This window comes from Motacilla alba, chromosome 1, assembly GCF_015832195.1.
Source record: "Motacilla alba alba isolate MOTALB_02 chromosome 1, Motacilla_alba_V1.0_pri, whole genome shotgun sequence".
NCBI classification, from domain to species: Eukaryota; Metazoa; Chordata; class Aves; order Passeriformes; family Motacillidae; genus Motacilla; species Motacilla alba.
This window is the reverse complement of record NC_052016.1, coordinates 55728202-55755740: the sequence shown is the minus strand read 5'-3', so window position 1 is coordinate 55755740 and position 27539 is coordinate 55728202. Positions and strand designations below refer to the sequence as shown.

General features: G+C 41.3%; 1 protein-coding gene across 2 annotated transcripts in view; it reads left to right on the top strand.

Moving 5' to 3' along the window:
- The first annotated feature begins 361 nt into the window (after positions 1-361).
- Positions 362-27539, top strand: part of FLT3 (fms related receptor tyrosine kinase 3) — a 42919-nt gene continuing 15741 nt past the window's right edge. Inside the window, exons 1-9 of one of the 2 annotated variants that reach the window (XM_038152645.1) lie at positions 362-499; positions 14165-14289; positions 15845-16047; positions 16816-16931; positions 19115-19232; positions 20603-20739; positions 21334-21473; positions 21555-21708; positions 25190-25355. In XM_038152645.1, the coding sequence (XP_038008573.1) occupies positions 430-499; positions 14165-14289; positions 15845-16047; positions 16816-16931; positions 19115-19232; positions 20603-20739; positions 21334-21473; positions 21555-21708; positions 25190-25355 (1229 nt within the window). In that variant the 5' untranslated portion in view covers positions 362-429. Of the gene's footprint in view, positions 500-1737; positions 1909-14164; positions 14290-15844; positions 16048-16815; positions 16932-19114; positions 19233-20602; positions 20740-21333; positions 21474-21554; positions 21709-25189; positions 25356-27539 lie in introns of those variants that run through there. The other variant, XM_038152636.1, reaches the window with a different exon arrangement.

The window sequence follows — 27539 nt, the reverse complement described above, 5'->3', positions numbered from 1 at the left end:
CTCCCCATCCCTGTTGGTATGTACTGGATGTGCTCTGGGGCAGCCTGTACTAGCTGATCATATTTTGAGTATAGCACTGGACTAGGCAATCTTCAGAGGTGTCTTAAAACCTCATTTATGCTGAGGGACTGTGTACCAGTGCAGGCTGTGGGAAAAAAAGGGGCAACCTGCCAGCCAAGAGAGCTTGTTTCCAGCATAGTATTTTCCTGTTTGCATCAATTTCTTTAATGCCCATGGAATATATGCTTCCTTTTCTCATTTTTGCATCCTTGCAAATATGTACCTCCCTAATTTTCATACCATTTCAGCTCCTGCCTTTGCACTGCAAAACACACAAACTTGTGTTGAGCACCACAGTACAATGCCATTGACTCAGTCAGCATGTCTAAGGCAGTCTTGTGAGAGATCATGCATTCATATCCATGAACAATGCTGGCCTCTGTGCCCCATTGCCCCTGCAGTTACCTTCAGGATGTTTTATTGTATCTTCTTTTGTGTGGTAAGTCTGTCTAGTTCTGATTCATCTACATTTTTATTTTTACTTCCCTAATGCAGAAGGTATTTTATTATTGATACCAGGCAGGTATCAATAAAAAATGTAAATATAATCTCTGTGATGTTTCTGAAAACACTTTACCAGCACTGAGTTTATTTGCTTAGGAATTCTTTTTATCCAGGTTCTGAACAATTGCAGAATGAATGCTTAGCCCTTGGCAAGTAAAAATAACAACTGAATGAACAAAAACTATAGCTTTATATATAAAATAAAAACAGCTGAGCAAATGATAAAAATCCCCTGGTCTGTCCTGGGGGATCATAGGGGAGATACTCGAGCTTAATCCTTAGAAGTGGATGCAGTTTCTGCCCAGTGACTGTGATGCATAGCTGTGCAAGGCAGGGAGATCTGTCTGCCCCTCTGCAGTGTCCTGTTCTGGTACAAATCAGCGGGGCTTGCTGGCACCAGCAAGTTCAGCTACACCAGGGCCAGTTCTACCTCTTACACACAAGCAGCCTGGAGCTGGTGAGGAGGCAGCTCCTGAAGCACTACGCTCCAAGGAAGGTGGCATGCAGGGGCAGGCTGAGGGCAGAGGGATTCTGTCTCTACAGGCTCACGTCTGAGGCCTTTGTTTTTATCCCCTAGACAAGTAATCTGTGTAACAGCTTCAGAACAGCTGTGGCTCGCTTTGAACCTTCCTGCAAACAGTGCTAGTTCCCTGTTTCCCCTGGTGTAAGCACAGCCCCATGCCACAAGCCCACTCCCTGCCTGGGTGGCAGCCCCCAGGACCTCAGAGGTGACCGCAGCAGGTCCTCTGTCACCAGCAGAGCAAGTGCTCACCAAGCATGGGAAACCTCCCTCAGCCCACCACGACAGATGTGGCAGGGTATTCCCATGGTGTTGCACAAACTTCATTTGGATTTTTTTTTTTGAGCTCTTTAGCTTTGGCAAAACACTTGCTCTTCCCCTCATCAGGACTTGTAGAAATTATGCTGCCAGTGTGTGAAAGCAGAAATTGTAACTGCTTCAAAAATAACAGTTGAAGTGAGACAACACAAATTTACAGGAGAAAATATGTCTTAGTAAGTGCAAGCAAAGGACTCAAGACTGAGCAGCTGAAGTGGAGGCAGCTGCTCAGCTTGGTGGAGGCATCCTCTGACAGAAGGAAGATGCTCCTCCAACCCCCAGAGAGGCCCCTCTTCTCCACGTCCCGCAGCCGTTTCCTTATGGCTCAGGTCTCGAGCCCTCTCTTTTGAAGAAGTGGTTTCACTGTGGGCAGTGACATGCACCCTTAAGGCAACCACCTGCAGGCTCAGTTTCACTCATGGGGCCAGGGCACTGCAGGGCACCACCAGCCATGACAGCGAGTTGGCCCCATGGCTGCTCCGCTGGAACTCCATTTCACCTCGCAGGTGAGGTCTTCTCACTCTCAGTGCATCCCGTCACATCTTTCCTTTCTTTCCCCTTTGATTTATTTTTCTCTTGAATCTTTTATTTTCTGTCTCATCTTTCTTCTCTCATCTGGAGATGCTCTTCTTCCTCCCATCACTCTAATCTCTCCCAGCCCAGCCTGGCTTTTGCTCTTACACATCTGACGCATTTTATGCTCAAGGCAAAAAGTATTTAAATTACTGGGTTTTTTGTTCTCTTTCTTCTGATGTAAATGTATTTCCTGCTGTTAATGCTAGCTTGACCTGAACACTTTAAATATTATACCTGCAATTTCCCACGTAAATAATCTGTGAATCAGATATCTTAGTAGAGTGAAATATAATGATGCATCATTGTCTTATCAGGTTTTTTTGTTGTTATTTAGTGATCTAAATAGAAGAAGGCATGATATTAATATATAGAAAGTACCTTTGTTTACTGTTAGAGTGAAGAGTTTTGGAATTTAAAGCTTGATTTCCTCTACTGAAAATCAGCCCAGCAATTAACTGTTATGAAAAAAGGAAATAGCATTTGTTTCCATCTCAAATGCCTGGAACTGTTTTTCTCTAAAATTAATGGCTTGTTCTATCAAAAATTATGTTGCTGATTCAAAATCCAGGACTGAGTGCCTGTTTTTCTCCTGATTGATATAGTTCTGGTGCATACCTGAGAAAGTTTTTTAACAACCTCTGGTCCATTTTCCGCTCCATATACAGAGATAATAATATTACTTCAAAGAGCAATTGTTAGATATTATTCATTCATGGTTGAAAGTCTACGTGAGCTATTTGAAGAGAAGGTGGAGTAAAAATGAAAATTAATATTTTATGATCTCGTGCTTTGCATGACTACTGATACTACTAAGCAAACCTTGTCAAAGCGGGACTTCTGTGTTTTCTTCTTGACTGGGCTTTGCTACTTTTGCAGGCTGCCTAACAAAATAAATAAAAATTACTAGCATCTGGGATGTGATGGTGCCCAAAGGGCCCTGTCAGCATGGCTAAGAGACAGTTCTGCAGAGAGAGCAAAAGGTGTGAGAGCCCCAGGATACGATTATCCTCTAGGAGGACTGGTGTTCTTTCTGCTGAGATATTATTTAGTCAAGGCAAGGTGTACAGGGAGGCAGTGTTTCTTCTCATAAGGCTGGCTATTGTAGGGAAAAAATGCAAATGCTTTTGAACATGCAAAACAGTTAGGATCTGAAGCATCAGAGACAGACTTGACAGCAAAAATCCTGAGAACTGCTAGTTCCACACGTGTCTCTAACAGATCTTTCTCAAAAACAATTTTGATGTAAATAATGTGAAGCATTTAATGGATTATATATACTTTCTTAAAAATGCCTGTGTTCCCTTTAAGAATCTGTTGTCTGGAGATAAGACTGAGTAATAAATTGCACAGACAACAGATGGTATCCGTATGATGAACCAGTGTCATCAGAAATGGCAACACTTAACCAGCAAAGGAAAGCTAAAGAATAATAACACCCATAGGGGAATCTCCACAATATCTTTAGAGTTAAGGCAGCAGGTCAGTCTTAAAATTACAGGCTCAGAAGTGCAAAAGTTTCAAGAAAGAACAAGCATCTTGCCTGTGTTACTTGCTGCAAATAAATGCTCCCCAGCAGCAAGAAATTTAATCCCAAGAACTTCAGAAAACAATATACACAATACAATATATATGTAAATAGAGCTATATACATTAAAAGCATTATTCCAGTTTCTCATCTTACATTCTTCTGGTCATCCCAAACAAGACTTTGTGGCTAAAGGGAGTGTTATCTAGCATACAATTAGCCTTGCATTAGTGGATGAGTAGAAGCATGGATGGGGCCTGGGAACAGAAGCCATAGCAGTTTTGTGTTTTACAAATTGGAGAACTTTGTAAAAAAAAACTTTCAGTGACCTTTCTCATCAGAGGAAGTTTTCCACTGACAACTGCTCTTGCTCCCTTTTTTAAATTGCACCCCTTTCTTACTGAGAGGTGTTCATGAAACCCAGTTTCAGGGCACCTGAGAGAAATGAAGATGTGAGAAGCTGCCTAAGATCTCCCTGTGACTGGCAAATGAGAGGAAACTCATTTGAGTAGATGAGCATGGACTGCAAACTCAAATCCCAACAAGGTCCAGATTAGATTATGGTGTGTCTGACTGCACAAAAATTATAGGGCAGGACTGTTGAAAATTCCCTCACAGAACATACAAGTGTCCTTTAAATTCCTATGGCAGAGATCCTGGAAAATATGAGACGGGCCGGCATGTTTCTTTTGGAGGAGAACCCAGAAATGTGTGGGATCTAGCCACCTGCAGGATCTGTTCAACTCCCAGCAATACACTGATTTCTCTCCAACAAAACAGCTGACAAACATTCCAGAGCAAGTTCAGGCACTGAGCCCTGCCACTGGCAGGAAGGTGAAATCAATGAGCACCCCAAGGGGAATCAAGTTTGATCTTGTCTCTTTCCCAAAATATGCAAAAACCTGGGTGCAAGCTGGTTGTGAATGTTGGATAAGGCCAGTACATGGTCTGCTCACTCAGGGAAACTGTTTGGCCCAGCAGACCACATATTGATGGTCATCCATCACCATATATTTCATGGATCAGAAGATAAGGTATCACTTCTGAAGATTCCTGAAGGTGAAGGGGCTGTGCAGGAAAACGGTTATTTTCCAATGGAAGTAAATGCAACTTAAAACTATGGGTGGTTTTGTTTTTTTTTCTTTTGAGGTTTGGAGTCATTTGCTTTCCCCCTTCTTTTCTTCAGAAAATTCCTCTGGTTACCCATATTCCAAGGTACTGAGAAGCAGGAAGATGCCCAGAGTACAGCCCAACTTCCAGGGGTGCCCCCACATCTCTGCGCAGCGTTGGGTGGGTGCTGCTGCTGTGGCTGCTCAGCAGAGGCAAGTTTGTCAGCAGAGCAGAGCTGTGGGCATCCTGTCCTGCTGCAGTAGCCCCTCCTATAATGACCCCCGAAATAATATCGTGTGGAGCACCTCCTGTTCACAGGCTTCTGAATATGTATCTCTCAAAATATATGAAAATTCATGAAACTCACATTTCAGCTGAGAAGCTGATTTAGATCACTGGGTTGATTTAGGTTTTCTGAAAATCTGAAAAACATGAGCAGGGCAAACAGACAGAAAAGCTAACTTATTGCCTGGATATTGGGCTCTGTTACTGTTGTAAAACACAGTATTTACTCCTTTGGTGGTAGATAAGATTTCTAATGTGTCAGATACAAGGGCTAGTTTGAAAAGTGATTTATTGTTACAACATGCTCTGTAAGGAATATGTTGGACTTTACATTTGTACAACTGCTTTAGAATTGAAATTATTTTTAACCCTAACCTCCTAATGAGACAAATAAGAACAACTAGTATTTATTTTGTTAATTTTTACCATATTTAGTTCCAAATAGCAACAGTGTTTTTTTTTTCAAATATCTCAGATTTATGTTTGTCTTTTCTTATTTTGCAGCAAAATTGTTCTCTCCTACTCTCCCTCCTTCTGTCCATTCTTCCTCCATACACATCTGAGACCTTCTGTGCTCCCTCCTCATTCCCTCTTCCAGGAAAGTAAGGACAGTATCATCTAGTCAGTTATAGAAACCTGTTTTCATTTAAAAGGGAAGTTTTAACCATACTAGGATGACAAGGAGTATCAGTTCTTTATCTGCCATCTTCTGTTTTCATTTCTGTTTCAGGCAGATATTTTTCTCCTTCTTGAATTTGTGTGAGGAGTCTTATACCTTTACCCTTAGATACTTAACTTAAAGTAGCCTTTGCTTGCAAGAAGTTAATAATTCCACTAATGTCAGTAGAAGTGCTACAGTGTGTTGGGTAATGAGCTGGAGTACTTAAACACAGAGCCGTTAAAAAAAAAAAAGAAAAAAAGAGAAGAGTTAAAGCAAACTTACTTATGTCATTAGATGGGATGGATCTGTTTACCTTACTTCAGGGTTGTCTATCCAGCTTCTTAGTAGCACAAACATGCCATTCCCATGAGCAAACATCCTCTAGAAAACAGTCAAGGATAAGGACAGCCCAATGCCACTTTCTGATTTGAGGCTTCTGTGTTGGCATCACACCAGTCCTTCTTTGCCCCCAAAGTTGTGCAGTTGTTCGCACAATCACAGCAGGGTGGAGAAAGGGACCTCTGAGGTCATTTGGTCCAACCCCACTGCTCAAGGAGAGCCATCTAGAGCCAGCTGCTTAGGATCCTGTCCAGGTAGCATTTCAACACCTCTGAGGGTAGAGACCACCACCTCTCTGGGCAATGTGTGTCCGTGTTTGGCCACCCACATGGTGGAAAAGTCTGTGCTCATTGCCTCTGTGTCACTGGGGACAACTAAGAAGAGCCTAGCTCCATCCTCTTTGCACACTCCCTTCATTTGTTTGTACCTCTGAGCTTTCTCTTCGCTGCACTGAACAGTCCCAGTTCTCACAGCCTTTTCTCATAGGAGAGATGTTCCTGTCCCATAATCATTTTTGTGGCACTCCACTGCACTTTCTCCAGTACGCCCATGTCTCTCTTTCACTGAGGAACCCACAGCTTGGCACAGGCCTCCAGGTGTGTCCTTGACAGTGCTGAGTAGAGGCAAAGGACCTCTGTCTGCTGGCAAAACTCCTCCTAATGTGGCTCATTGTTCACCATACTTAGTGGGGTGGAAAGGTAATGTGGGAGCCAAGAAGAAGCTCCCTTGAGAGGACGGAAGATGGGGACAAGAAGCAGAAGAAGAACCAGCCACAGCACAGGCTCTTCCTCAGAGAGGTTGCCATGGTAGCTGAGGTTCACTGTATTTTCAGCCACTTTTCAGCCACTTCCTAAAAAAGGGTGTCCTCAGCAGTCCCAGTTATTCTTTGCAAACTGGATCACAATTGGCTGAAATCACCCAAAATGTGGCTAAAGCAGCAGGGATTTCAGTGAGGTTCCTGTGAGCACCAGCCTGAACAGTCAAACTAGGTTGTTATTCTTCCTGACTTAATGAATGCTGAAACCACTATTTTTATCACAAGGCATGGTTTGGATATCAGTCTGCAATAAAGTCAATGGCAAAATTAATCAATAACACTGGATGCGTAATAGTAGCATGAGAAAAATACTCCTGCACTTCCTCTCATTGATAGCTTATTATTGCTACATAAGACACTGAATCTAATATACCTATAAGTAATCAGTAAAACCAGGAGTATCTGCTTACTCACAGCTGCCTGTTCCTTGGGATAAGTTTTGGTCTGGTTTTCCAACAGAGGAGTGTAAAATATGTGCCCTATGTGATACCTTATTTGAAAACTTCAGCCATCTCAATTATTTTCTGTGATAAAATCTCTATATAATTTACAAGTTGTCTGTAATGAGCCACAGGCTGGGCTGCTGACTGTCCTCCTCTAAGAAGATAGGTATTAGCACTGAAAAGCATAATTTTATCCAAAAGATGAAGTTTGCTGAAATCTGTACCAAAATTTCTTAGGACATAACAAAACAGAGGAAAATTTGAAAACAGTGACCAAGTTATTAGGTATTTCTTAAAAAAAAAAAAAAAAAAAAAAAAAAAAACATGAAAGAGCAAATTTCTTGCAGCTGTTTTCATCTGGGACCTGAAAATGGAGGGTTGATGAAAAGATGAGGAAAATTTAAAATACAGAGTTTTAAACAGAATGGACAGAGTTTTCCCTGTTGCTTGTGTCAGGCTCTGTTGAAGTAGGTGGGTCTTGGCAGTAGTTTTCTGAGGCAGATTGAGGAAACTTCTCTGTGTCTCATATGTTGGAGAAGATCTTTTAGATTACGGCATAGATTAAATTTGGGAGAACTAGGGAAGCAAACTTCTTAGGAGAGGCAGTGTGGTTTCACTACAGAAAACTGACATAAATAGATGTTATCAGCCAGCAAAACCCTTTGCTGAGACTTGCACTGGATGCATAGAAATGGTTTACTCACTGTGACAAGTTCTAGTTTAATATATCTTCTGAAGAAACAATTTTGAGACCACTTTAATAAACAGGGGCACAACCTACATGAAGGTGTTCTTCTGAGAAAGAAGATTTTACTGTATGAATTGTTCTTATGAAAAGAAACCCAACTTTTTTTCTATATTTTTTTTTCAAAATCAGAAAATCATAGAATCACTTGGGTTGGAAAAGACATATAAAATCATCAAGTTCAAGCATTAATCCAGCACTGCCAAGTCCACTACTAAATCATGTCCTAAAGCACTACATCTGTACGTCTTAAGTACCTCCCAGGATAGTGACTCAACCACTTCCCTGGGCAACCTGCTCCAATGCATGACCAACCTTTCCTGAAGAAATTGTTACTGATATCCAATCTAAACTTCCCTTGATGTAATTTGAGTCCATTTCCTCTCATCCTCTGATTTTTCACCTGGGAGAAGGGGCTGATCTCCAGCTCACCACACTTTCTTCAAGGTGGTTGTAGAGAGCAAAAAGGTCTCCCACAAGCCTTCTTCCCTCCAGGCTGAACTCCCTCAGCTGCTCCTCATCAGACTTGTGTTCCGGACTCTTCCCTAGCTTTCTGAAGGATTTTTAAGCTTTCTGTCTTTCAGTAAAGAAACAGAAAATGTTTGCTGGAGATTCCAGGAAAAAAAAAAAAAAAAAAAAAAAAAGAAGAGAATGAAGTCAGTCATCAGCGATTTAACTCATGCATGAAAGAATTTACAGGGCACTTCTGTGTCACGTTCCGTTCCCTAAGAATCTAAAAAAGCGCGGTATCTCCTTGCAATCACACCGGAGCCAGACCCGGGCGGGTCAGGGTGGGCGCCGTGCCCGTACCCCGAGGGCAGCCCCTCAGCAGCGCCGGGCTGCGCGGGGCCGCAGCGCCCCCTGCCGCCCGCGGCCGCGCCCCCGCACGGCCGCTGTCCCGGGACAAACAGCGCGGCGCGCCAGCGCCTGCCCGGGGCACAAACTGGAGACCAGCTGGGGGGCGGAGGGTGGCGGTGGTGGCAGATGCAGGTGGGAAAGTAACCCGCGCGAAGGGCTGCAGGCCATGGCATACGAGACTGGCAGGTGGCGGTCACATTCCAGGATGTTGTATAGTATCAGTGTTGGACCCCGTTATTCGTTTTTGACTAGGTACGCAGGCTCAAATTGAGCGCTTTTTGGAGCCACACGACCTCCCCTGCTCCATTTTTCTCTCTGCTGTCTTGCTCAGTGATTCAAGTCTAGAGATTCTTGTCCCCTCGCTCGAAACCCATCACACTCGATAAGCTTCTTTCCACCTCAATGTCAATCATGCTTGAACACGACTGTGAATAATTAAATCAATTCGTGTGACATTTATTGTAACTAACTGGTAAGACCAGATAAATGACTGCTCCTGACCCAGACGTACCCCAGACGGTGTTCCAACAGCTGGTCACAATTAGCATGAGCTGCAGCAGAGGCATCTTGTCACCCACCTTGCTTGTTAAACCCTGTTCTAACATGGTTATTGTTCCAAAACATGGAGCAACACCTCTGGCCCTACCATCATAAAAGAATCAACTCACAATGTGCATATTTTTCTGAGCTGGGACTTATTTAAGCTGAAAGAGTGAAGATGGTGAGGGAGGAAGCAGTGCAAAAAGATGAGGAAGGACAAAAGTTAAGTTTGATGGGAGAGAAATGAGATATGGTTAAAAGGTAGGAACTAGTTTAAGGTCAGTTCTTTTTACCTGTCCTGCCTCCCTCTGATTTTTAGCATATTTGTATTGAGTATAATTCTCACTTTAGGATCTACCACTCTGGGGGTGATTTGAGAAAAAGGGTACCACATGCAAAAGTGGGGTTTTAAAGAGTTAGTGAATGAATATTAAGCTCATCCATGCCACCACTTTGAAGACTTTTTTCTGACAAGTCATGACAGACATAACAGTTTTTCTGGAAGATATGGTCTATCTACCTCCCCTGATCCCCTAAGAAAGTTTTGGAAAGTTAATCCAGAGAGTCACACCCAGAGGACATAGTCAGAAACCAAAGAAGACCCAAATCATTGTTTGCTTTATGTAAATCATCTGAGCTGCAAAGCAGAGTGGAAGATTGTTCTACGTCTAGCAAAGGCCTGGCTGCTTTGTACAATATTAAGCACCCCGAGCTGAATACAAATCTAAGATGGATCCCTTGGTATGAGGAGAAAGGTTTTCATCTTCCACAGTTCTCCAGTTTCCAAGCTATTGTCTTTCTAGTTAATTCAGACTTTCAGCATATTTTGGAGTGGTTTTCCCAGTCTTCCAAAGGCTACTTTTGTCACCCCCAATTTGAAAATAAATTTTTGGAAGCAGTTGCGTTCATCTGATGGCTGAACTAGCTTAAACAGAGCTTCTTGGTTTGGTATCTCTCCAGCAGGTTCAGGCCTTTCTTGTCAGCACCATAACTTGTAAGCTCCCTTTTGCCTTTTACAGGCATTTCCCCAAGTGTGTGCCAACACATCTTGATGAAGTCTTGGCTCTGTCTATGGCAGCTAAATGTTTGCCTGACTGCAGTGAGAACAAGATTTCTCCTACTGCCTTTATTTTTGTATAACCTATAAAAATATAATGAAGATGGAAAGCAGGCATAAACAAACATTGTTCAGAGGCAGCAATTTATTTTCATTTCAGCTACACTCTAGTTCAGCAATAGACAATAGGATTATGCATGCTACATATTTGATATTCTTTACCCAGTGCTTTCAGTCTCTGCAGTTCTTAATTTGGGTTTTCATGAGGATGACAGATGTGCAGACCATAACAGCAGCCCTTGAAGAGGCCACGTAGAAGCTGAAAGATCAAGATGGCAAATCAGAACATTACCATTTTCTCAGTGTTTCTTTTCTTGATTTTACTTTTTCTGAAAGGCTCATTCATGCTCTAATTTTCTATTTTGTCCTACACAAGTTTTCAAGACCTACACAAATTTAGACCGCTCAATACCATGTAAATACTTCTTACTATCATATTACTCATTTGTTTCTCACTGTAAAGCATCTGGAATCATGTCAAGTCCAAAACATCCTTCCTTACCCTAAAAACCTTCACAGGAATGAAGGTACACCACAGAAGTGGCAAGCTGTTTACCTGAAAAGGAGTCACATTTTTACTTACACATGAGGGTGTCAGGGTGCTCACTGCTTCCACCACAGTCCCTCATACCATCATTTACAGATGCAGTTCCAGCTCATCACACACTTTGTTTGCATGTCTCACTCACAGTCTGGTTGCTACAGCTGTCTAACTTTTGGCTGCAAATCTGCTCTCTGCTTTCTCTGTTGGTGTTTAAATACACCCTTCCTTTTTCTGCTGTGGCCTTAGGACTCCCTCTGACAAGGCAGCATGGGCAAAGTGGAATAATGCCACACTGGGATACACTGGCTTAGCTTGTACAATCAGAAGTTTAAATTATTCACAAATCAGAACCATAAAGAAAGAGAATGCTCAGCAAGCTAAGTGTGTTGAGCTTTTGAGGTCATATTTGCAGGTGGTTTCTGCTGGTGTGTTTTAGAAATCAGAGGACATAGGAGGGTTTCCATCCCTGGCCATGAATGAGGTGAATGCTTTGAAAAGGGTGAAAGAATCAGCCAACAAACCAACAGAAGTGGAGAATGCTCAGCAGAGAAGGACTTGGTGAAAGGCTAGGGAAGGAGCTAGAAACCTGAGTTGAACTGATGGAAGGAATTCAGCATGCTTGGTGTAGATACCTCATGCATACCTGCCTTTCAGCTGCTCACTGGCACTCCATCTCAAGAAATACCATTATTATTTTTATAGTCAAAAGATGGAGATACATGTCTCCACAAAGAAATCACCTTCATCCTTCTTAGGGATAACACGCAGGGTTTTACTCAGACATCTGCAAAAGCAGACCATTGCCTGTGCGTGCTGCAGAAAGGTGGCAACCAAAATGAAGAGTATGTTGGGCGCCTGAATGAAAAAGACTCAGACTTAATACACTTTGGCAAGGAGAAAAGGTTGTCAATGTGTTGCCAGCTCAGAGCTCAGACAGTTCCAGAAGATACAAATGGCAAGGAGGAGATGGCAACAGCTCTAACTCATTTCTTCCTGCTTCCAGTTTTGCTCCTTCATTGCCTGCAGAAAGAGACTCATCACATTCATCCTTCAAGTACTTTGTGATATATTTACCTTCTTTCCTTCTTTCAACTCTGCACCCAGCTTTATGTGCAACAATCTCAGGAACTGAATAGGGAAAAAAAGAAAGAAAACAAAGTGAAACGCCAAGGCCTGAGGGCAGAAATATTTCAGGTTACCAGGAGAAATATGTTATTTTATGATTCACTGCTTATATGTACTGTTGATGGCTGGCTTTAGGGAATTAATGGAAATCAGACACGTTTCACCCAGCCAGCTCTACAGTCATACTTCTGTTTGGTGTAATGGTGGGTACATGGTTACTGTAGCTCCTTTAAAGCTGAAAGGTGACCTTTCAAGCTGCAGTCTTGCAGAAAGGCTTATAGGAAGCATTATGGAGAGATGATGCCTTTGAGGCATCAGAAGCTTTCCCACACTGCTGTTTATGCATAAGGATAAAGGACTTCAGCTACTTGGGCCATCCGCAATTCCTCTGGGCAGCCTCATTCAGTGCCTCATCACCTCCCTAATTAGGAATTTCTTCCTAATATTTAATCTAAACCTGCTCTCTTTCAGTTCAAACATTCCCCCTTGCCCTTGTAAAACATCCCCCTCCAGCTCTCTTCTAGCCCCCTTCAGGTGCCTGCAAGGTGCTGAAAGGCAGCCTTCTCTTCTCCAGGCTGAAGAGCCCCAAATGTCTCAACCTGTCTCCATAGGAGATAATCCTCTGATAATCCTCTGATAATCTTTGTGGCCCTCCTCTGGACATGCTCCAATGACTCCATGTCCTTCTGTACCCCAGAACGGAACACAGCACTGCGGGTGGGGTCTCACAAGAGCAGAGCAGACCAGAGGAGCAGAATCCCCTCCCTTGACCTGCTGCCCACGCTGCTTTTGATGCACCCCAGGATGAAGTTGCCTCTCTGTGCTGCAAGTGTACACTGCCAGCTCATGTTGAGCTTCTCATCCACCAACATTCCTGAGTCCTTTTGCCTGGGGCTGCTCTCAATCAATGTTCCACTCAGCCTGCGTTTGTGCTTGTGATTGCCCTGACCCAGGTGCAGCACCATGCACTTGGCCTTATGGAACATCATGAGGTTCCCACAGGCTCACCCCTCAAGACAAACCAGGTCCCTCTGGATGGAATCCCTTCTCTGCAGTGTGTTGACTGCAGCACACAGCTTGTGTGCACTTGCACTTGCTGAGAGTGAACTTGATCCCACTGTCCATGTCATTGATAAAGATGTTAAAACACATTGGTCCCAGTTCTGACTCCTCAGGAATACTCGTCACTGCACTCTGCTTGGACATCAAGCCTTTGACCATCCATCCATTGACCAATCAGATTTGCCAGGTGCCATTTGCTCTTAGTGAAGTCTCATTGGCTGTCACCAGAGACTTCCTTATTTTCCATGTGTCTTCTTATAGTTTCCAGGAGGATCTGCTCCGTAATCTTGATAGGCACCAAGACTGCCTGTCCCCTGTAGTTCTCCAGGTCTTTTTTTTTTTTTTTTTTTTATGTTTCCCCTTTTCCTATCAGTGGGGATTTCACAGGACTGACACAGCTTCTCAAATATGATGGATAGGGGCTTACCTACTTCCTTTGCTAGTTCTCTCAGGATTCTCAGCCGCATCTCATCAGGTTCCAGGTTCACCTTCAGGTTCCTTAGATGTTTTCAAACCTGATCTCCTACAGCAGGTGGTTCTCATTTTCACAATCCTTGCCTTTGCCTTCTGTGGGAAGAAAGGTGCATGATCATCTTCCATCTCAGTGCTGCAGCGTTTGGTGCTGTAGGGTTTGGTGCTTTCCAACACAAGAATGCGAAAGGGAAGTGCAAGAGAGCATCTGTGTTTGATAATGCTGTTTCTAAAGGAGCTTCTATAACACATAGTGGCTTTTGTCTTTAGACTTTCTCTGCAGTATTATGGGACATACTTGTAAAGTGTGTTGTGCCTGTGCTTTTGAAAGGTTCTCCAAACAGAGCTTCCACTCAGCTTCAATACACAAATGAAGAGTTAGCAAGTTCATACAGTATGTCTGCATATTCAGTTTGGCTTTTTTTTAAAGATGTAATCTTTCTACAATTTTGTTGTATTTTAACTAAAACTACTATCCCATAGCAGAGATGGCAGAGATGTAGACTTTATTGTAGACTTTATTGTTTCTATTTCTGTTTTGCAGTTTTTGTTATGACAGCAGTTGCTTTCACTTCTACAATGACTCAAAATACATCTGAGATCACGTGTGGGTTTATCAGCCAGAAGGATGAAGGTTCAGAAGCACTAGAGACATCAGTAGCTCCTAAGGTGATATAATAGAAAACAAGTTGCTTATAAAATGTTCCTGTCCACTCCAGGATACCTTCTCAGGAACTTACAACACCCTAAAACTTTAGAATGTGAGGACATCACAGACAAAATCACTAGGGTTATTCCAAATATGGCTTCAGAAGGTTAGAGGGATACATATCTGAAAATTCAGACTCTGACTCTGTGAATAGTAATGTACCAGTGAATAGTAAACTGTGAATAGTAAAGTACCAGTTTTCTCTAAAACTGTTTTTTTTTTTATTAACATCTTGATGTTATCTTATATCAGCCTGCCTGAATATTGCTGGATATTGTTGGCAATGTATCAGTGTAAAAATATATATGAAAATATGTGCCCTTAAGAGGAGACTGCCACGGCCATGGTGTGTGTGTGCCATAGCTGCTGGGACTGACAGAAAGCTGTACTGTCCTCTATTCCCTCCGCCAAAGCCCATAAATCCCTGCCAGGTCCAAACTTTGACTTCGACACCAAAGCTGGACAATTAATAAAATACAATTTTATTTTCTTCTCTTCTGGCTCAAAATGGTAGAAAACCAGGGGGAGGTGATGTGTAATTAAATTATAAATCAGCTGAGACCTGTGGTTAAAATATTTCCCGAGTATTCTTGTTTCAAGGAAGTCTTATGAAATCTTTTTCATTCCTGAGCAAATGAATCAGTAATTCAAATAACAAATGAAGGTATAGCAGCCAAAGCTGTGCTGTCCTTGTATCTGACAAGGCAGAATATGGCTGTTATTTCTGGGTACTTCTCAGGTCAAGAGAAAGGAGAAAGGAGAGAGACATGAGAAGAACCAACCAAACAAGCAAAATGGGGATGCAATGAACTCTGTCCTTTCATAAACTTACGCTGGATAAAATTCACCCAACAAAGCAATGGAGACATTTAGGGCTCCTCTTCAGACAGAGCTACTTCCTTCCCACCTTTTGCTGCAGTTAATCTTAGAGACTCACTAATCTGTTGGTGGCTTTCAGAATGACAGTGGAAGATTCTGTTTCTGTTTGCAATTCTCCTTTAGCTGTACACAGGGGCGAGGAAATGAAAAATATGACAGTGTCCAGCCCAAATGTTCCTTACTCAATAAAGCCCCCAAGGAGCTGAGGAGCAGTCTAGCCAGATGATGCAGTGACAAGCAGTGAGATGCTAAAATAAACCAAGCATTCTGACCCTGCCTCTGCATCCAAGTTGCAAACAGAAACATTTTATTATAGTCCTGTGTCTCCCTATGGTTCTAAATAAAAGGAAACAAAATCAAGTGTAAAGAATAACCTGCATCACTAGCAGAAATTATCATGGCTCTGGCTAGATTGTTCTCTGGTGTTTGTCCAGAGAACAGAATTGACTAATTCAACAGGAACCCTAAAGAGTTTTCTCATGCAGCAGAATTCAACATATTTATTAATAGGTTGGATGGTAGAAATTTTAAAAAGAGCATCCTTTAAAAAATCTGAATGCAAAAAAAAAAAAAAAAAAAAGGCAAATAAAGCTAACAGCTAATAAATACCTAACAGTCTGTCCTCCTGCATTGCAGGTTCCTAATATTTTGGAAGATCTTGGGTGTCACTTGAATTCTCAAGGAGCAGAGAACATCTACCAAACAATAAAAAATGTGGAAGTCAATGTATTTGAAGATATTGAATTAAGAATAACAATGAACATTTCAAATATCATTTCATGCTTTTGGTTCTTTAAAAAGAGCAAAGCCTGTAAACTTTCTTTTGACTCAGAGAATAGGTAAGTCAAGGGATGTACTGGATCAAAGATCCTTTAAGAGATCTTTTCTTTTAGAATGCAAATTGAATGTTTTCTGTGACTCTGCCTGTGTTTGATTTCATGTATGCATTATCTTTTTCAATCTCTTAATCCTTAACTGTTGTCACCCAGAAGCACATTACTGATTGTCATTTAGATCAATGTACACACATGAATCTTAAACCCAAGAACATTTTAAACTAAGCTTGTTCTTTTAATTTGTATAGCATCCTGCCCGGGAGTCTCCAGGCACTCTCTGACATTGATGAATTTGAGCTTTGCCATGCTCGTGAGGAAAAATTGTGATTTTATAGTCAAAGAAACAGAGGCATGAAGAATTATGTGTCTTTTAGGATCACAGTGCAGATCAAGAACTGCAACAGCATTCTAACTCTCTGGACTGGAATCTCAGGTTCCATAATTGCCTCCTCATGCAAAACTTATAGAATGAGACTGTAGATAAAGCATTTGGCTGTGGAGCTCCTGAACTGCATCAAGCTCAGGAAGGCCGTCCTTCCCAATGCTCAGCATTAAGCATGTGGTACTGTGGCTGTAAATTCCTATGTGCTGCTTGTGTAGGAAGACACATGAAGGAAGTATTTCAGGTTGAAGGGCACTGTGTAAATAATGAATAGCAGTGTCTTTAAAGGGTTTTTGCAAGTGCTAAATAGCTAACATTTAATTGTGTGTGCTGCATATTACCTTCTTCATATTACCGTGATAAATACAACTTCACTTTCTGTTTTATAGATATATTACATCTTTGGCTTTTTCCCAAATAAAAGAAGGACAAGCTGGAAAATACACCCTCTTGGTCACAAGTGAAGCTGGCAATTACACAGTAGTTGTGCCTGTTCTCATCCGAAGTAAGTACGTCTACATGAAAGGGGTCATTCCATCAATAGGTTCAAGGGCAGAGGCTCAAGTTCAGTCAAAGCGATGAAGCTTTCATGTGCTGCACTTCAAGCATCTTCCTAGATTAGCATAGCACTTGGAGCTGTCTTCGGAGGCTGAAGTCAGAACCACAAACTATGTGAGTCAGCTTTCTCTAGTCAATAAACCATGCAAATGAACAAATAAAGATGTAAATGTGCAGAAGCTTTCTTCTCCCCTGTGAAAAATTCCCCTCTGTGTCAAAAGGGACAAACTGATGGTGGCTTTTTTTGTGCTTTCAATGCTTGTGGGCTAGATTTGTTTGCTTTTGTTTTAACCTGTTCATTGTTGATGTTGCTAACCGGGTTGTAATCTGGACCAGACCTTTTATATTCTGGTCACACTTTGACCTGCTGCCACTTTTCCATGTGTGCCTGCTGCTAGGTCTCTCACTTCTCTCTCTGCTTTTCCTTTTACAATTCTGTGGGTGGCAAGAGGTCCGCTGAGGAAAGCAGAAAGAAACAGTCCCTCTTCTCAGTGCCGGCTTTGACTTGTTCATCGTCTTTTAAACCAAAACCCATCAGTTCTGCAGCTGCTCAACACAAGTGTGCCCGAGAAGCTGAGGTTTTAGCTGCTGTTAAATGTTCACGACAGAGCACCTGTGAGGTGCAACTTTTTGAAAGGCTCCCAGTGAGAATGGATTTGATTGAGTTTTCTCAAGGCTCACACAAGAGACATCTCTGATGCAAGGGCAACAGCTGCAACAAAGTGCAAGCTTCTGTTTCTAACTAGGGATGCCCTAAAACATCGCAAAAAACCCCATAAAGACACCTAGTGACATGTTTTTTTTAACAGAATGGAAAGATTATATTAATTTGTCTGGAAATGGACAAATTTAAAGACAAAATGTAAAACTGCAAGAAGGAATTTCAAAGGCAAAACCTCAATCCAAACAGCTAAAAGACTAGCGAACCCTTCTAGGTTTAACAAGCTCTATTACTCGTCTTGTTTTTAATAAACTGTGAGTAATCAACATTTTTTTCCCTCTTTAGTTGTTTGTTAAGTATTTCTTCTGTTTAACTTTTTTTTCTCTCTCTGGTGTCAGAAAAGTCACCTCTAATCTCTCCTTGTTTAACTGGAAAGCCTACAGCTTGCCTCAATTATAATTTTACCAGCTTCATTGAGGGGACAAGGTATTAAGCTTTCATTAAGAATTGCCATGTCTATATCAATTAAGCTTTAGAGGTAAAAGGTATTATTACATGTGCAAGCAAGAATAATTTGAAACAATGTCGGTAAAGGTCTTTTCCATATCAATTGCTTGGATTGCTTTCTCTTTGGTCCTGTGAATTTAATGTCATAATTACATATCTAATAAAACCCTTCAGGCTAGATGTGAATCCTTCAACTTGGATGTGAATCTCTGTAGGTAAAAAACCTCCTAGACATAAATGTGGAAAGAAATTACGAAGCCATGAGTATTATTTTCACCTTAGCACATCACCTTGCCCACAATGAAAGCATGACTGAGGAAAATGTCACTTTTACATGTGGCAGCTGCAATTTCATTGAAAGATGACTTAAAACTGGACTCAGTGCTTTTCATTTTGAGTCAAAACTTTAGCAGTTTTAATACATTAAAATTTTTGTTCCTAGTCCAGGTCTCTGCCTGAGAGGTTCAGGATGCTGGGAATTGTCTAGGAATCATTTCCCTCTGCGTTACAGATGCAGGGTAGAGAAGTTTGCTGGTTATCAGAAGTCATTATCTCCCCTTCTGCCTCCATTATGTATCTGATCTGACTGAGCAAACCCCATTTTGTGTACAGATTTTGTAGTCTCAACAGGACTTAGGATGTGATTTCAAAATCACAGGTGCTCCTGCCCAGTGAAATGAATAACAACCACAGCAAATTAACACCTTGCAGTATCAGTCTCAGGATTATCTCCTGACGTATAGAGGAAGGCCTTTGGTACAAGGAAGCTGTGCATTTAGCAATCAAAGCTGAAAAGGAAATGAGACCAACCCACAGTACACCTAAGGCTAAACCATTTTCTGTTCCCTCAGTCTTGAAACTCCTGAAACAAATCACAGCTCTGAAACTTTATGTACTACAAAATGAGCAAAACAGTCTTTCAAAATTATTTCTTTCTTAAATATTTGCATGATTTTTATCAGAAAAACCAGGCAAACCCTATTTAAGGAAAAGTGAAAAATCAGATTCTATCAAGTGCATGTCTGAGAGCTACCCCCAGCCCTCTTTGGAATGGATATTCTGCAAAACACCTGAAAGGAGGTATGTGTATGTTTATGTGCATGTTGAATCCCTAGACTAAAAGTTTGCCATCTTCTGAAGAAAAAGTGTCAGGGTGAGAAGAAATTACCTCAACATGTGCCAGAGGAGATTTAGATTGTATATTAGGAAAAATTTCTTCACTGATAGGGTTGCTAAACACTGGAACAGCCTGCCAAAGGAAGCAATTGAATCACCATCCCTGGAAGTGTTCAGAAAACTTGTAATGTGGCACTTGAAGACCGGGTTTAGTGGTGAATATGGCAGAGTTAATTTAATGGTTGGACTCAATCTTAGAGGTATTCTCCAATCTTAATGATTCTATGATTCTACACTGCTTAGTGTGCCTACTCAGCTGGGGAGATAACTGAAGAAGAGCTTTTGGTTCAGAATTTTTGGAGATGCTGCTGATTGGCACACTCAAGGGCTAGTTGAAAACCTATGATGTCCCCATGATCCACTTTTGGAGTGCTGCAACACATTTTTCCTAGAAATTTTGACTATTGCACTCTTTTGGACACTGTCAGCTCTTGGCTTTAGAAACGTTATTCCAGATTCATATTTTGACGTCACAAGAGCAAATCAAAGGCATCTGCTTTTCCACATGTTTTTAAATTTGAATCCTACCATCATAGAACCCTTTACATTGGAAAGGACCTTTAAAGCTCATCTTTAAAGTCTAAGTACACTGTAATATGCAGGTACATCTTCAGTGAGATGCTTTCAAATCACCTCTCTGTGCCTTAGCAGAGCTTCTAGGAGGCTCTGTTCTGTGACCTTCCCAGGCCAGAGGTGAGGCTGACAGGTTGGCAGTTCCCATGCTCTTCCTTTGGATCCTTTTTTTAAATGATGCAATGTTTCCCTTTTTGCAGTCACTGGGGGCTTCACCAGGAGTATCAGAGCTGAGAAGACAAGGGGTTGTGATTTTGTGAGCTAAATAATTTTTCCCGTTCTACTAATATATAAAGTTTATTCTGTTAACAGGGGCAATAATGCTTTTCTCTGCAGCATGGCAGTTCAGGGTCTGGATCTCATAATGCCACTGGATTTGCAGCACCTCCCACCACCAGGAAATCAGAGATGTGGTGTGAAAGCTCAGCCTCTACGATTTTAATCTTGTCTGGATTTTAATCACATAATTACCTGTCTAAGAGCCAGTTTGAGCATATTCAGGTCATTTCAGCTCACATTTCTGCCCAGACTGTGACATTTTTGCTTTCTTATCTTCACCTTTCCTAGTTCCTTTTTATTCAATATATGAAATCCACTTTTCCCACTATTGTTTGCATATTCTCATGGCTTAGAGATTTATCAGACTTATTTGCTTGCGGTTAACCAAATGAGTCAATGAATAATTATGCTTGTAATTGCAGTTGCCCTTATAAAAGGCATGAAGAAACTGGAGAAAGAGATGGCAACCAGATGATGCAACATGAATTATTACAAACTTACGTATGGTGCTGTGCAGTTAATGTCCTGGGCAGAGAATGCACCAGCCTCTTTACAATAGGTAACTACCCTCTACGGCTTACTTGCTTGTGAGCTCAATCCTGCTGCTGAAGTTATTTGCACTACCTATCTGAGCATGATTTCTGGTCTAAGCTACTTGTTTGTAATCACTGGGATAAAGCTAACAGTGAATATGAGTGCTCTGTCACATGTTTAAAACCTAATTCCAATAGCTCTTTCTCATCTCTGTAAAAAGCCTCTTGCCGTTCTATATTAGCTATACTTGAATTGATTTTTTGTTCATGCTTTTAGGACTGTGTGCATGGAAAAGCTCTCCAAAGTGTTCTCAAACATATCTTTTTATATATAATTATTAATTGGTATATGCACTCAGATTTGCTCGCCTGTTTTTTTAAATAAACCCAACCTGAGCTAAGCTCTATGCTGCATTGTGCCCTAGAGGTGTCTTGTGAATCATGACAAAATTTATTTTGAGACATCTAAATCCATGAAGGTTACTAATTTCATTATTATGGTAATTATCATTACAATGTAAAAATTTATAACTAATACAGCATTAGCAGAAAAAATGTTGATCTAACATTTTCCAGGCAAAGCGGTGTTTTTTTTCAGTGTCTGTGTTTTGGTTTTGTAGATTTAAATGAAAGACGAGCAGCACCTTTACCTGAACTACTCCTTAGGGTTGGAGAACCATTGCTGATCAGATGCAGAGCTGTTCACCATAATTATAAATTCAGACTACAACTATCTTTTGAAAACAGAGAAGTTGAGCAGGTAAGAAGACAGGGCATATATTAAAATAGGTTGTATCGGGCACTATCAACTGATTAAATGTGAATCTCTGTTGAAAACCAGGGTTACTACTTTGAAGGATTAGAATATCAAGCAAACTTGTCAGCAATTCGGGTCCAGCATGTGTTTGTTTCATCAGCAGAAAGAAATTACAGTGGACATTACACCTGCTCTTCTACTGCTCATCCAAATCAAACTGCTTTGATCACAGTTCTAGGTAATTCCAATCCCTGGTGTTAATTTTGTCTCTCAGCTGTTTTGCTTTGTTTTCCATGTGTCTGTTCTTTACTTGCAGATATGTACTGTATGTTTGTAGCTCCCTTGCTAAGGAAAAAGTCTGTTTGCACTTCCAAGCAATCCAGGAGAGCCGAGAGATTAATCTGAACTGAGTCATTCTGCTACCTGAATACAATTAACCTTTTCTTTATATTGCTTTTCAAATAATTCCCTTTAAAAGACAGTGCTTTTAGAAGTGAAATGAAAGGGCACTGTTTAGACATGCAGTCTGTATGATTGTTTCAATGGGATCTTCTAGAATCACAGTTGCCCTTATAACTCTCAGGGATTCATCTCACATGTTGGTGACTCTCAGCCAGTGTGCCACAGAGCAGTAATTTTAAAAAGCAAATCTCATTCTCCTCAAGCAATATGCTGGTTTTAAAGCCAGCAGTGTTGAATTTAGTTGAGAGCAGCCTCAACTGCAAACTTTGCTTCTCAGATGGAAATAATACCCAAGTAGGCCTAGGTCTGGAAATAAGGCTTAAAAAGGAAAGCTGTAGGTAGGACCACACTGCTGGAGTAGGTACAGGGTGTAATTTAATGACTGGCGTGTCTGGAGCTGAAGCCTCTAGCCCTGAAAACAAGGTTCTCTGAAGCAGTCACCATATGTTTGATCTTAGATGTAGTTGCTCTCAGATGTAGTTTATGATACCTAGGCTAGGTATGGTAGGAAATGAGAATACTCACCTCAGTCTCTTCAGAAATGACTTTCCCAGTGCAATATCCTCTTTTCAGCTTCTGCCTACACTGAGCAGGAAGTTCTCTCATCATTTACAATAACTGAGTATGATACCTGTGCAATTTTTCTACACACATATCCTTGGTGAACATGAACATAGGGTTGAGGGTGTACTGTAGAGGTAGGGCAAGATCCTCTTTTTCATCAGTAGCTGTATGTAGGTCAGAAATAGTGGCTTCTGGGATCTGTGAACATGGGTGACAGTCAGAGGGAATATTTGAGTTGCTGTCCCTGGAAGGCTGTATTTCTGATCAGGATATTTTTTTGCTACAATGCACCAACCTATATTGATTGTCTGTGCCCTCCTTAAAATCCCTTTATCCCAACAAAACTTCTGAGGGTTCATTGTCTTTGCTGGTGAAAAATTCTATTTGTTTATTTACATGATGGATTAAAGTGGGTGATGTTGTCATACCAAGCTAACAGCTGTGCTTCTCTCTCCAAGGCTTCTGATCCATCCCAGCATTTAGCCTAATGTGTTAATGACAATCACTGTGGGTGTGAATTTATGCTAACAATGCAGATTCCATTTCAGCAGTGCTACAGATACAGATTTCACTCAGTTGCCCATGTCTTAGGGTAGCAGTTTCTGAAACAATCAGCATCCCACCTTTAAGCCATCACTGTGCATGATTCAACACCTGTAGCTTCTCTGGGAATCATCATGGTGTAACTTATCCAAGAGAAAACTGATTTCGTTGGCGCACACTCCATTGCCTGGGGAGCCTGGCCACCATAGCAGTATGGATGGGTGCTCTTCAAATGTCTAATAATGCCTTGCAGACAGATTGCTTTCATTTGTTCTTTGGTAACTGATACCTCACCAATTTATCCCATTTTGTGTGACTGTCAGGTCAAGCAGAGTGGTTAGGCCACTTCAAAGCACAGCAGAGATCATGCCAACAACTGCAACTGCAAGGCTCTTTGTTACTGCAGGTCTTATGTTCAGTTTCCACCAGCGTTAAACAAATAATTTTTAGCACTACACAATCTTACTTAAGGAATATGTAAGTTGTTTTGCAGCACATTGTATTAAAAGCAAAAAATACAGAAATATGAGGAACACAGAGACTTGTTCAGTCTCGAGAGTTTCATCTCACCTCTTTGTCATTGCTAAGTGTAAATTGTCAAAAATACACTTAAGCCTGCCAAAAATAATAAATCAAGCAATAATGTGACATTTTCTTTCTCCTCCAATAAAGAGACGACTTTTTTTCCTCAGTTGTTTTCCAGAGAAATGGCATACACATCTCCAAGGTCCTTATATGCTCTCTAGAGAAAGTCTTCACTCTTGGCTGGTTGTGTTGTTAATAGTGCACTCAGAGATGATATTCTGCCTGGAAGTATAAGGACCAGAAGATGAAGTTCCATGGATAAAATCAATAAGCTTTTAATATCAAAAAATAGGAGAGTACTCATGAAAGCAATAGTTTCTTGCTTTGAAATACTGAAATGTTTGTGGCTTTTATGGGAGTTTTCAGGTAGTAAGTAGGCTAAGACAGATAAAACATACCAAGCAGAATATAGGGTTCAATCAGGAAAAAAAAAAAAAAAAGCTCAAAAGAGAAAAACATAAAAACAGGTCCAACAATATTTTTATAGTGTAGTTTTTCGCCATGTAGCTGATTAAACACCACCTCAAGTTTTCCAGAGGTTGGACAGTCCTTGGAGATACCCAAAATAAGCAGGACACAGCTCTGAGCAACCTCATCTAGCTGGACCTGCTCTGGGCAGGAGTTTGACTGCACATCTCTTCCAATATATAGGGTTCTGGGATCTTTACAGAGTTGATCCTAGCACCACTGGTGTCTTTAGGACAGCCTCCCCCCACACACGTCTGCTGTTCAGTCTCTGTGGGCAGGATTCATTCCAAGCCATGAGACATCTAGCCCCAGCAATGACTTTGGTTCCTTCTTCAGTTGGTGCCAAGAAACAGGATTTCCAGAAGTGGTTCACTACATCTTTGTCATCTTCTGCTTTAGGATGAGATTCATCTGAATATGCCTTTTTCATTCCACTGAGTTTATCAGACATCCAAACAAGTAGCTTAGCTGGATCACAGAGCTTTTGACATCTCCACTAGGTGAAAGAAATCCCACCCTAGCAGAGCAAATACCAGCAGCACATGGTTCATGGACCTCTTCAAAACATTTTTCTATGTTGCTGTCATCTTGCATTAAATATGTTTAATTTAAATGGAGAAATAAAGGACCACCTACAAGACTCATTTGCAAAATCTTCAGCTTATTTCAGGGAAGGAGAAAGAGCTACTGTAGATTATGATGGTGGTGCCACCTGGTTTTGTTCCTGTAGAAAGAAAGCCAGGAAATGCTGCTCTTAACACCTGGAATACACACCCAAACCAAACTAAATAATGACATTATTGGCCCTGTGACTCTGTAGGTTAGACTGAAGAGAAATGCCAGACCATTTTGGAAGTGCTGTGGCCTGACCAAATATGCAACTTCATCAGGCTCAAATCATTTGTCTGCAACTGAACACAGTGACAATATTTCAGCACTATTTTGAAGCATTATTTTATTTTGATTAACAGGATACCTTTTGTGATGTTGCATGGTTTTGGCTTGTGATAACCAAAATGAAAAACATACAGATGGTAAAATGTCTTCGTTAAAGTCCAACCTTTCTAATACAAATTTTCTTTCCTTTTTTTCTCCAGAAAAGGGATTTATAAATATAACTGACTCTAAAGAAGATTTTGAAATTGGTGAGGAAGAGTTTTGCTTTGAAGTTAACTTTACAGCATATCCTCCAGTTAGATGCATGTGGCTGTATTCCAATAAAACATTTCCATGTATGCAAAGTTACAGTGTGGATGGGCACAGGTATTTGAATATTTTGTAATTATTTAATATAATAGTGTTTTTCCTTTATATCAAATTTGGACCATTTACTGTTGATGTTTTGTACTCTCTGTGTTTTTAACATATGAATGGGCCACAAGGTGAGACTGTTAACAAAAGGCACTCGAACATAATTTTGGCTTTGAACAACAGTTCACACAAATAACTTGTAAAATCACTTTATTCTCTGTTTATAATAAACCCTTTGCTAAGTTAGGCATCCAGCAACCCTTAAGTTTATATGCATTTTGCCATTCCCCTTCTCTCTAACATAAGTTCTGAATTACAGATCTGTTGCAGTTTTCATTCTGGATCACAAGTTCTGCATGTTCCCATCTTCTCATCCTGTTGTTGATGATGTTCCCAGTGTCTTTCAAGCAGCTCAGAGCAAGTCCAGGGTGCTGTAGTTCCCAGGCCTCTGCTAGGTCTGCTGGCCTGTGCCTGTGTCACAGAAACATGCCGTTCTGCTCGTTACCCAGGTCATGGTTTCTTCCGCTGCCGCAGCAAAACATGTTTTGAATAAACCTGTTAGTTATCTACCTTTTCTGTTATTTCCTACAATGGACTTCTGGCATGAATCCTGTTTAAGGCTAATGTTTTCTCCATTCCCTAGGCTCTCTAATTTCTTGATAACATTATCTAATTTCCTTCAGGGTTTCTTTCAGAGTAGTCCCATGGCTTTGCAGGTAACAGCTTTTACTCACCTCAATGAAAGTAAAGCCATGCTGCTCTTTTCAAGTTTTTACATTAAAAGTGAGCAGGCTGTAGGCAGGAGCTAATGCAGCTGCTCTGATTCCTTCTCATATTCTTAAAACCTCTGTCATCATCTGCATAAGGCTGTGTCAAAGCCTTGGTTGCACTTTTTATGATTTCTTTCCATAGTATTTTGGTACCTTTGATTTTATCCACTAGCTTGTCACGTTATCTTCACAACAGACTAGCCTTTTCATCTGCATCAGATTGTGTATTGGGGTCAGACCTCGGTGAAGTTCAGAGACAGCTCAGTTCAGGTTAGCAAGTTGTCATCTCCTGGCAATGGCCACAGGAACTCTGTCCCTGCTGATAAAGTGAGGGCTGTCAGCAAACTTTGATAGCACTGGGTGGGTGTTGGTGACTAATCTGCAATGCCTGACATGGGCTTGGCAGAACTGTGCCTTGTGACAAGACTGATTTTGGAAATGAGGTCTCAGGGGACAGCCAGGAGCATTTGCTCATCCTTGTCCAATAGGTACCTCCCTCCAGCTGATAACATGGAGTTGATTTGCTTTGCAGCTGATACACACCCCTCCTCCCTGCTTGTGCCAGCAGGACTCAGTTTTGCTTGGATGATTGACAGTGGGTATAAATTCAATCCAGATAATAATTAGGTGCTACAGACTGTGCCAACAATAATTATATTGAGAACTTTTGAAACAGTTGAGGCAGCTGTCATTAGTCAGTAAGGTGCAACTGCTGGCCGGGGATTTATGAGTCACTTCAGAGCCATCGCAGCAAAAAGCAGCAATTGCTGAGTGCTGATCACCACCTGCTGGATAGGGGAAAGGCCAGCTCTTCTCCCTGGAGCCCTGTGTCCGGGCTGGCTCAGCCACAGGCACAAGCCACAGGCACCAAGCATTGCTGGGGCCTGGTGGCTTCTTCAAACAGATAACTCAGCCATTTGTCTGACAGTGATGTTGGACAAACAGGGTTTTTTATGCTTATTTTGGGTAGTTATTCTTTGCATTTATATGCATCCTATCTATGTTATGGAAAAATAAAATAGAGGGGAAAGCACTTGAATTTGCTGATTATCTCATCTGAAAAGTACATTCTTTTGTACAGACATCCCTCACAACAATCCAGTTTTGGCTGAATGCAAGCATTGGATGGATATGTCTCCCCTGAGGACAAAGAGCAGGGGTACATATTTCATTCAGTTTGAAGCACGCAGAAGCAGCAAAGGGTAGGGAGGTCAGGAGATTCTCCCTGAAAGCTGTAGCCTTGCAGATTTCAATGTGATTTTAAAGCAGAAGGTTTCTCAAAGCAACACAAAAAAGGCCGTCACATATCTAAACACATTGTGAGTCTCACTTTGCATGTTCTAGTTGATTTCTCTGTAATCCTGTCTCCCAGCACTTCTACTTTGTTCCTTTCATATCCTTTTTCATTTCCTGTTTTTATTCTTTT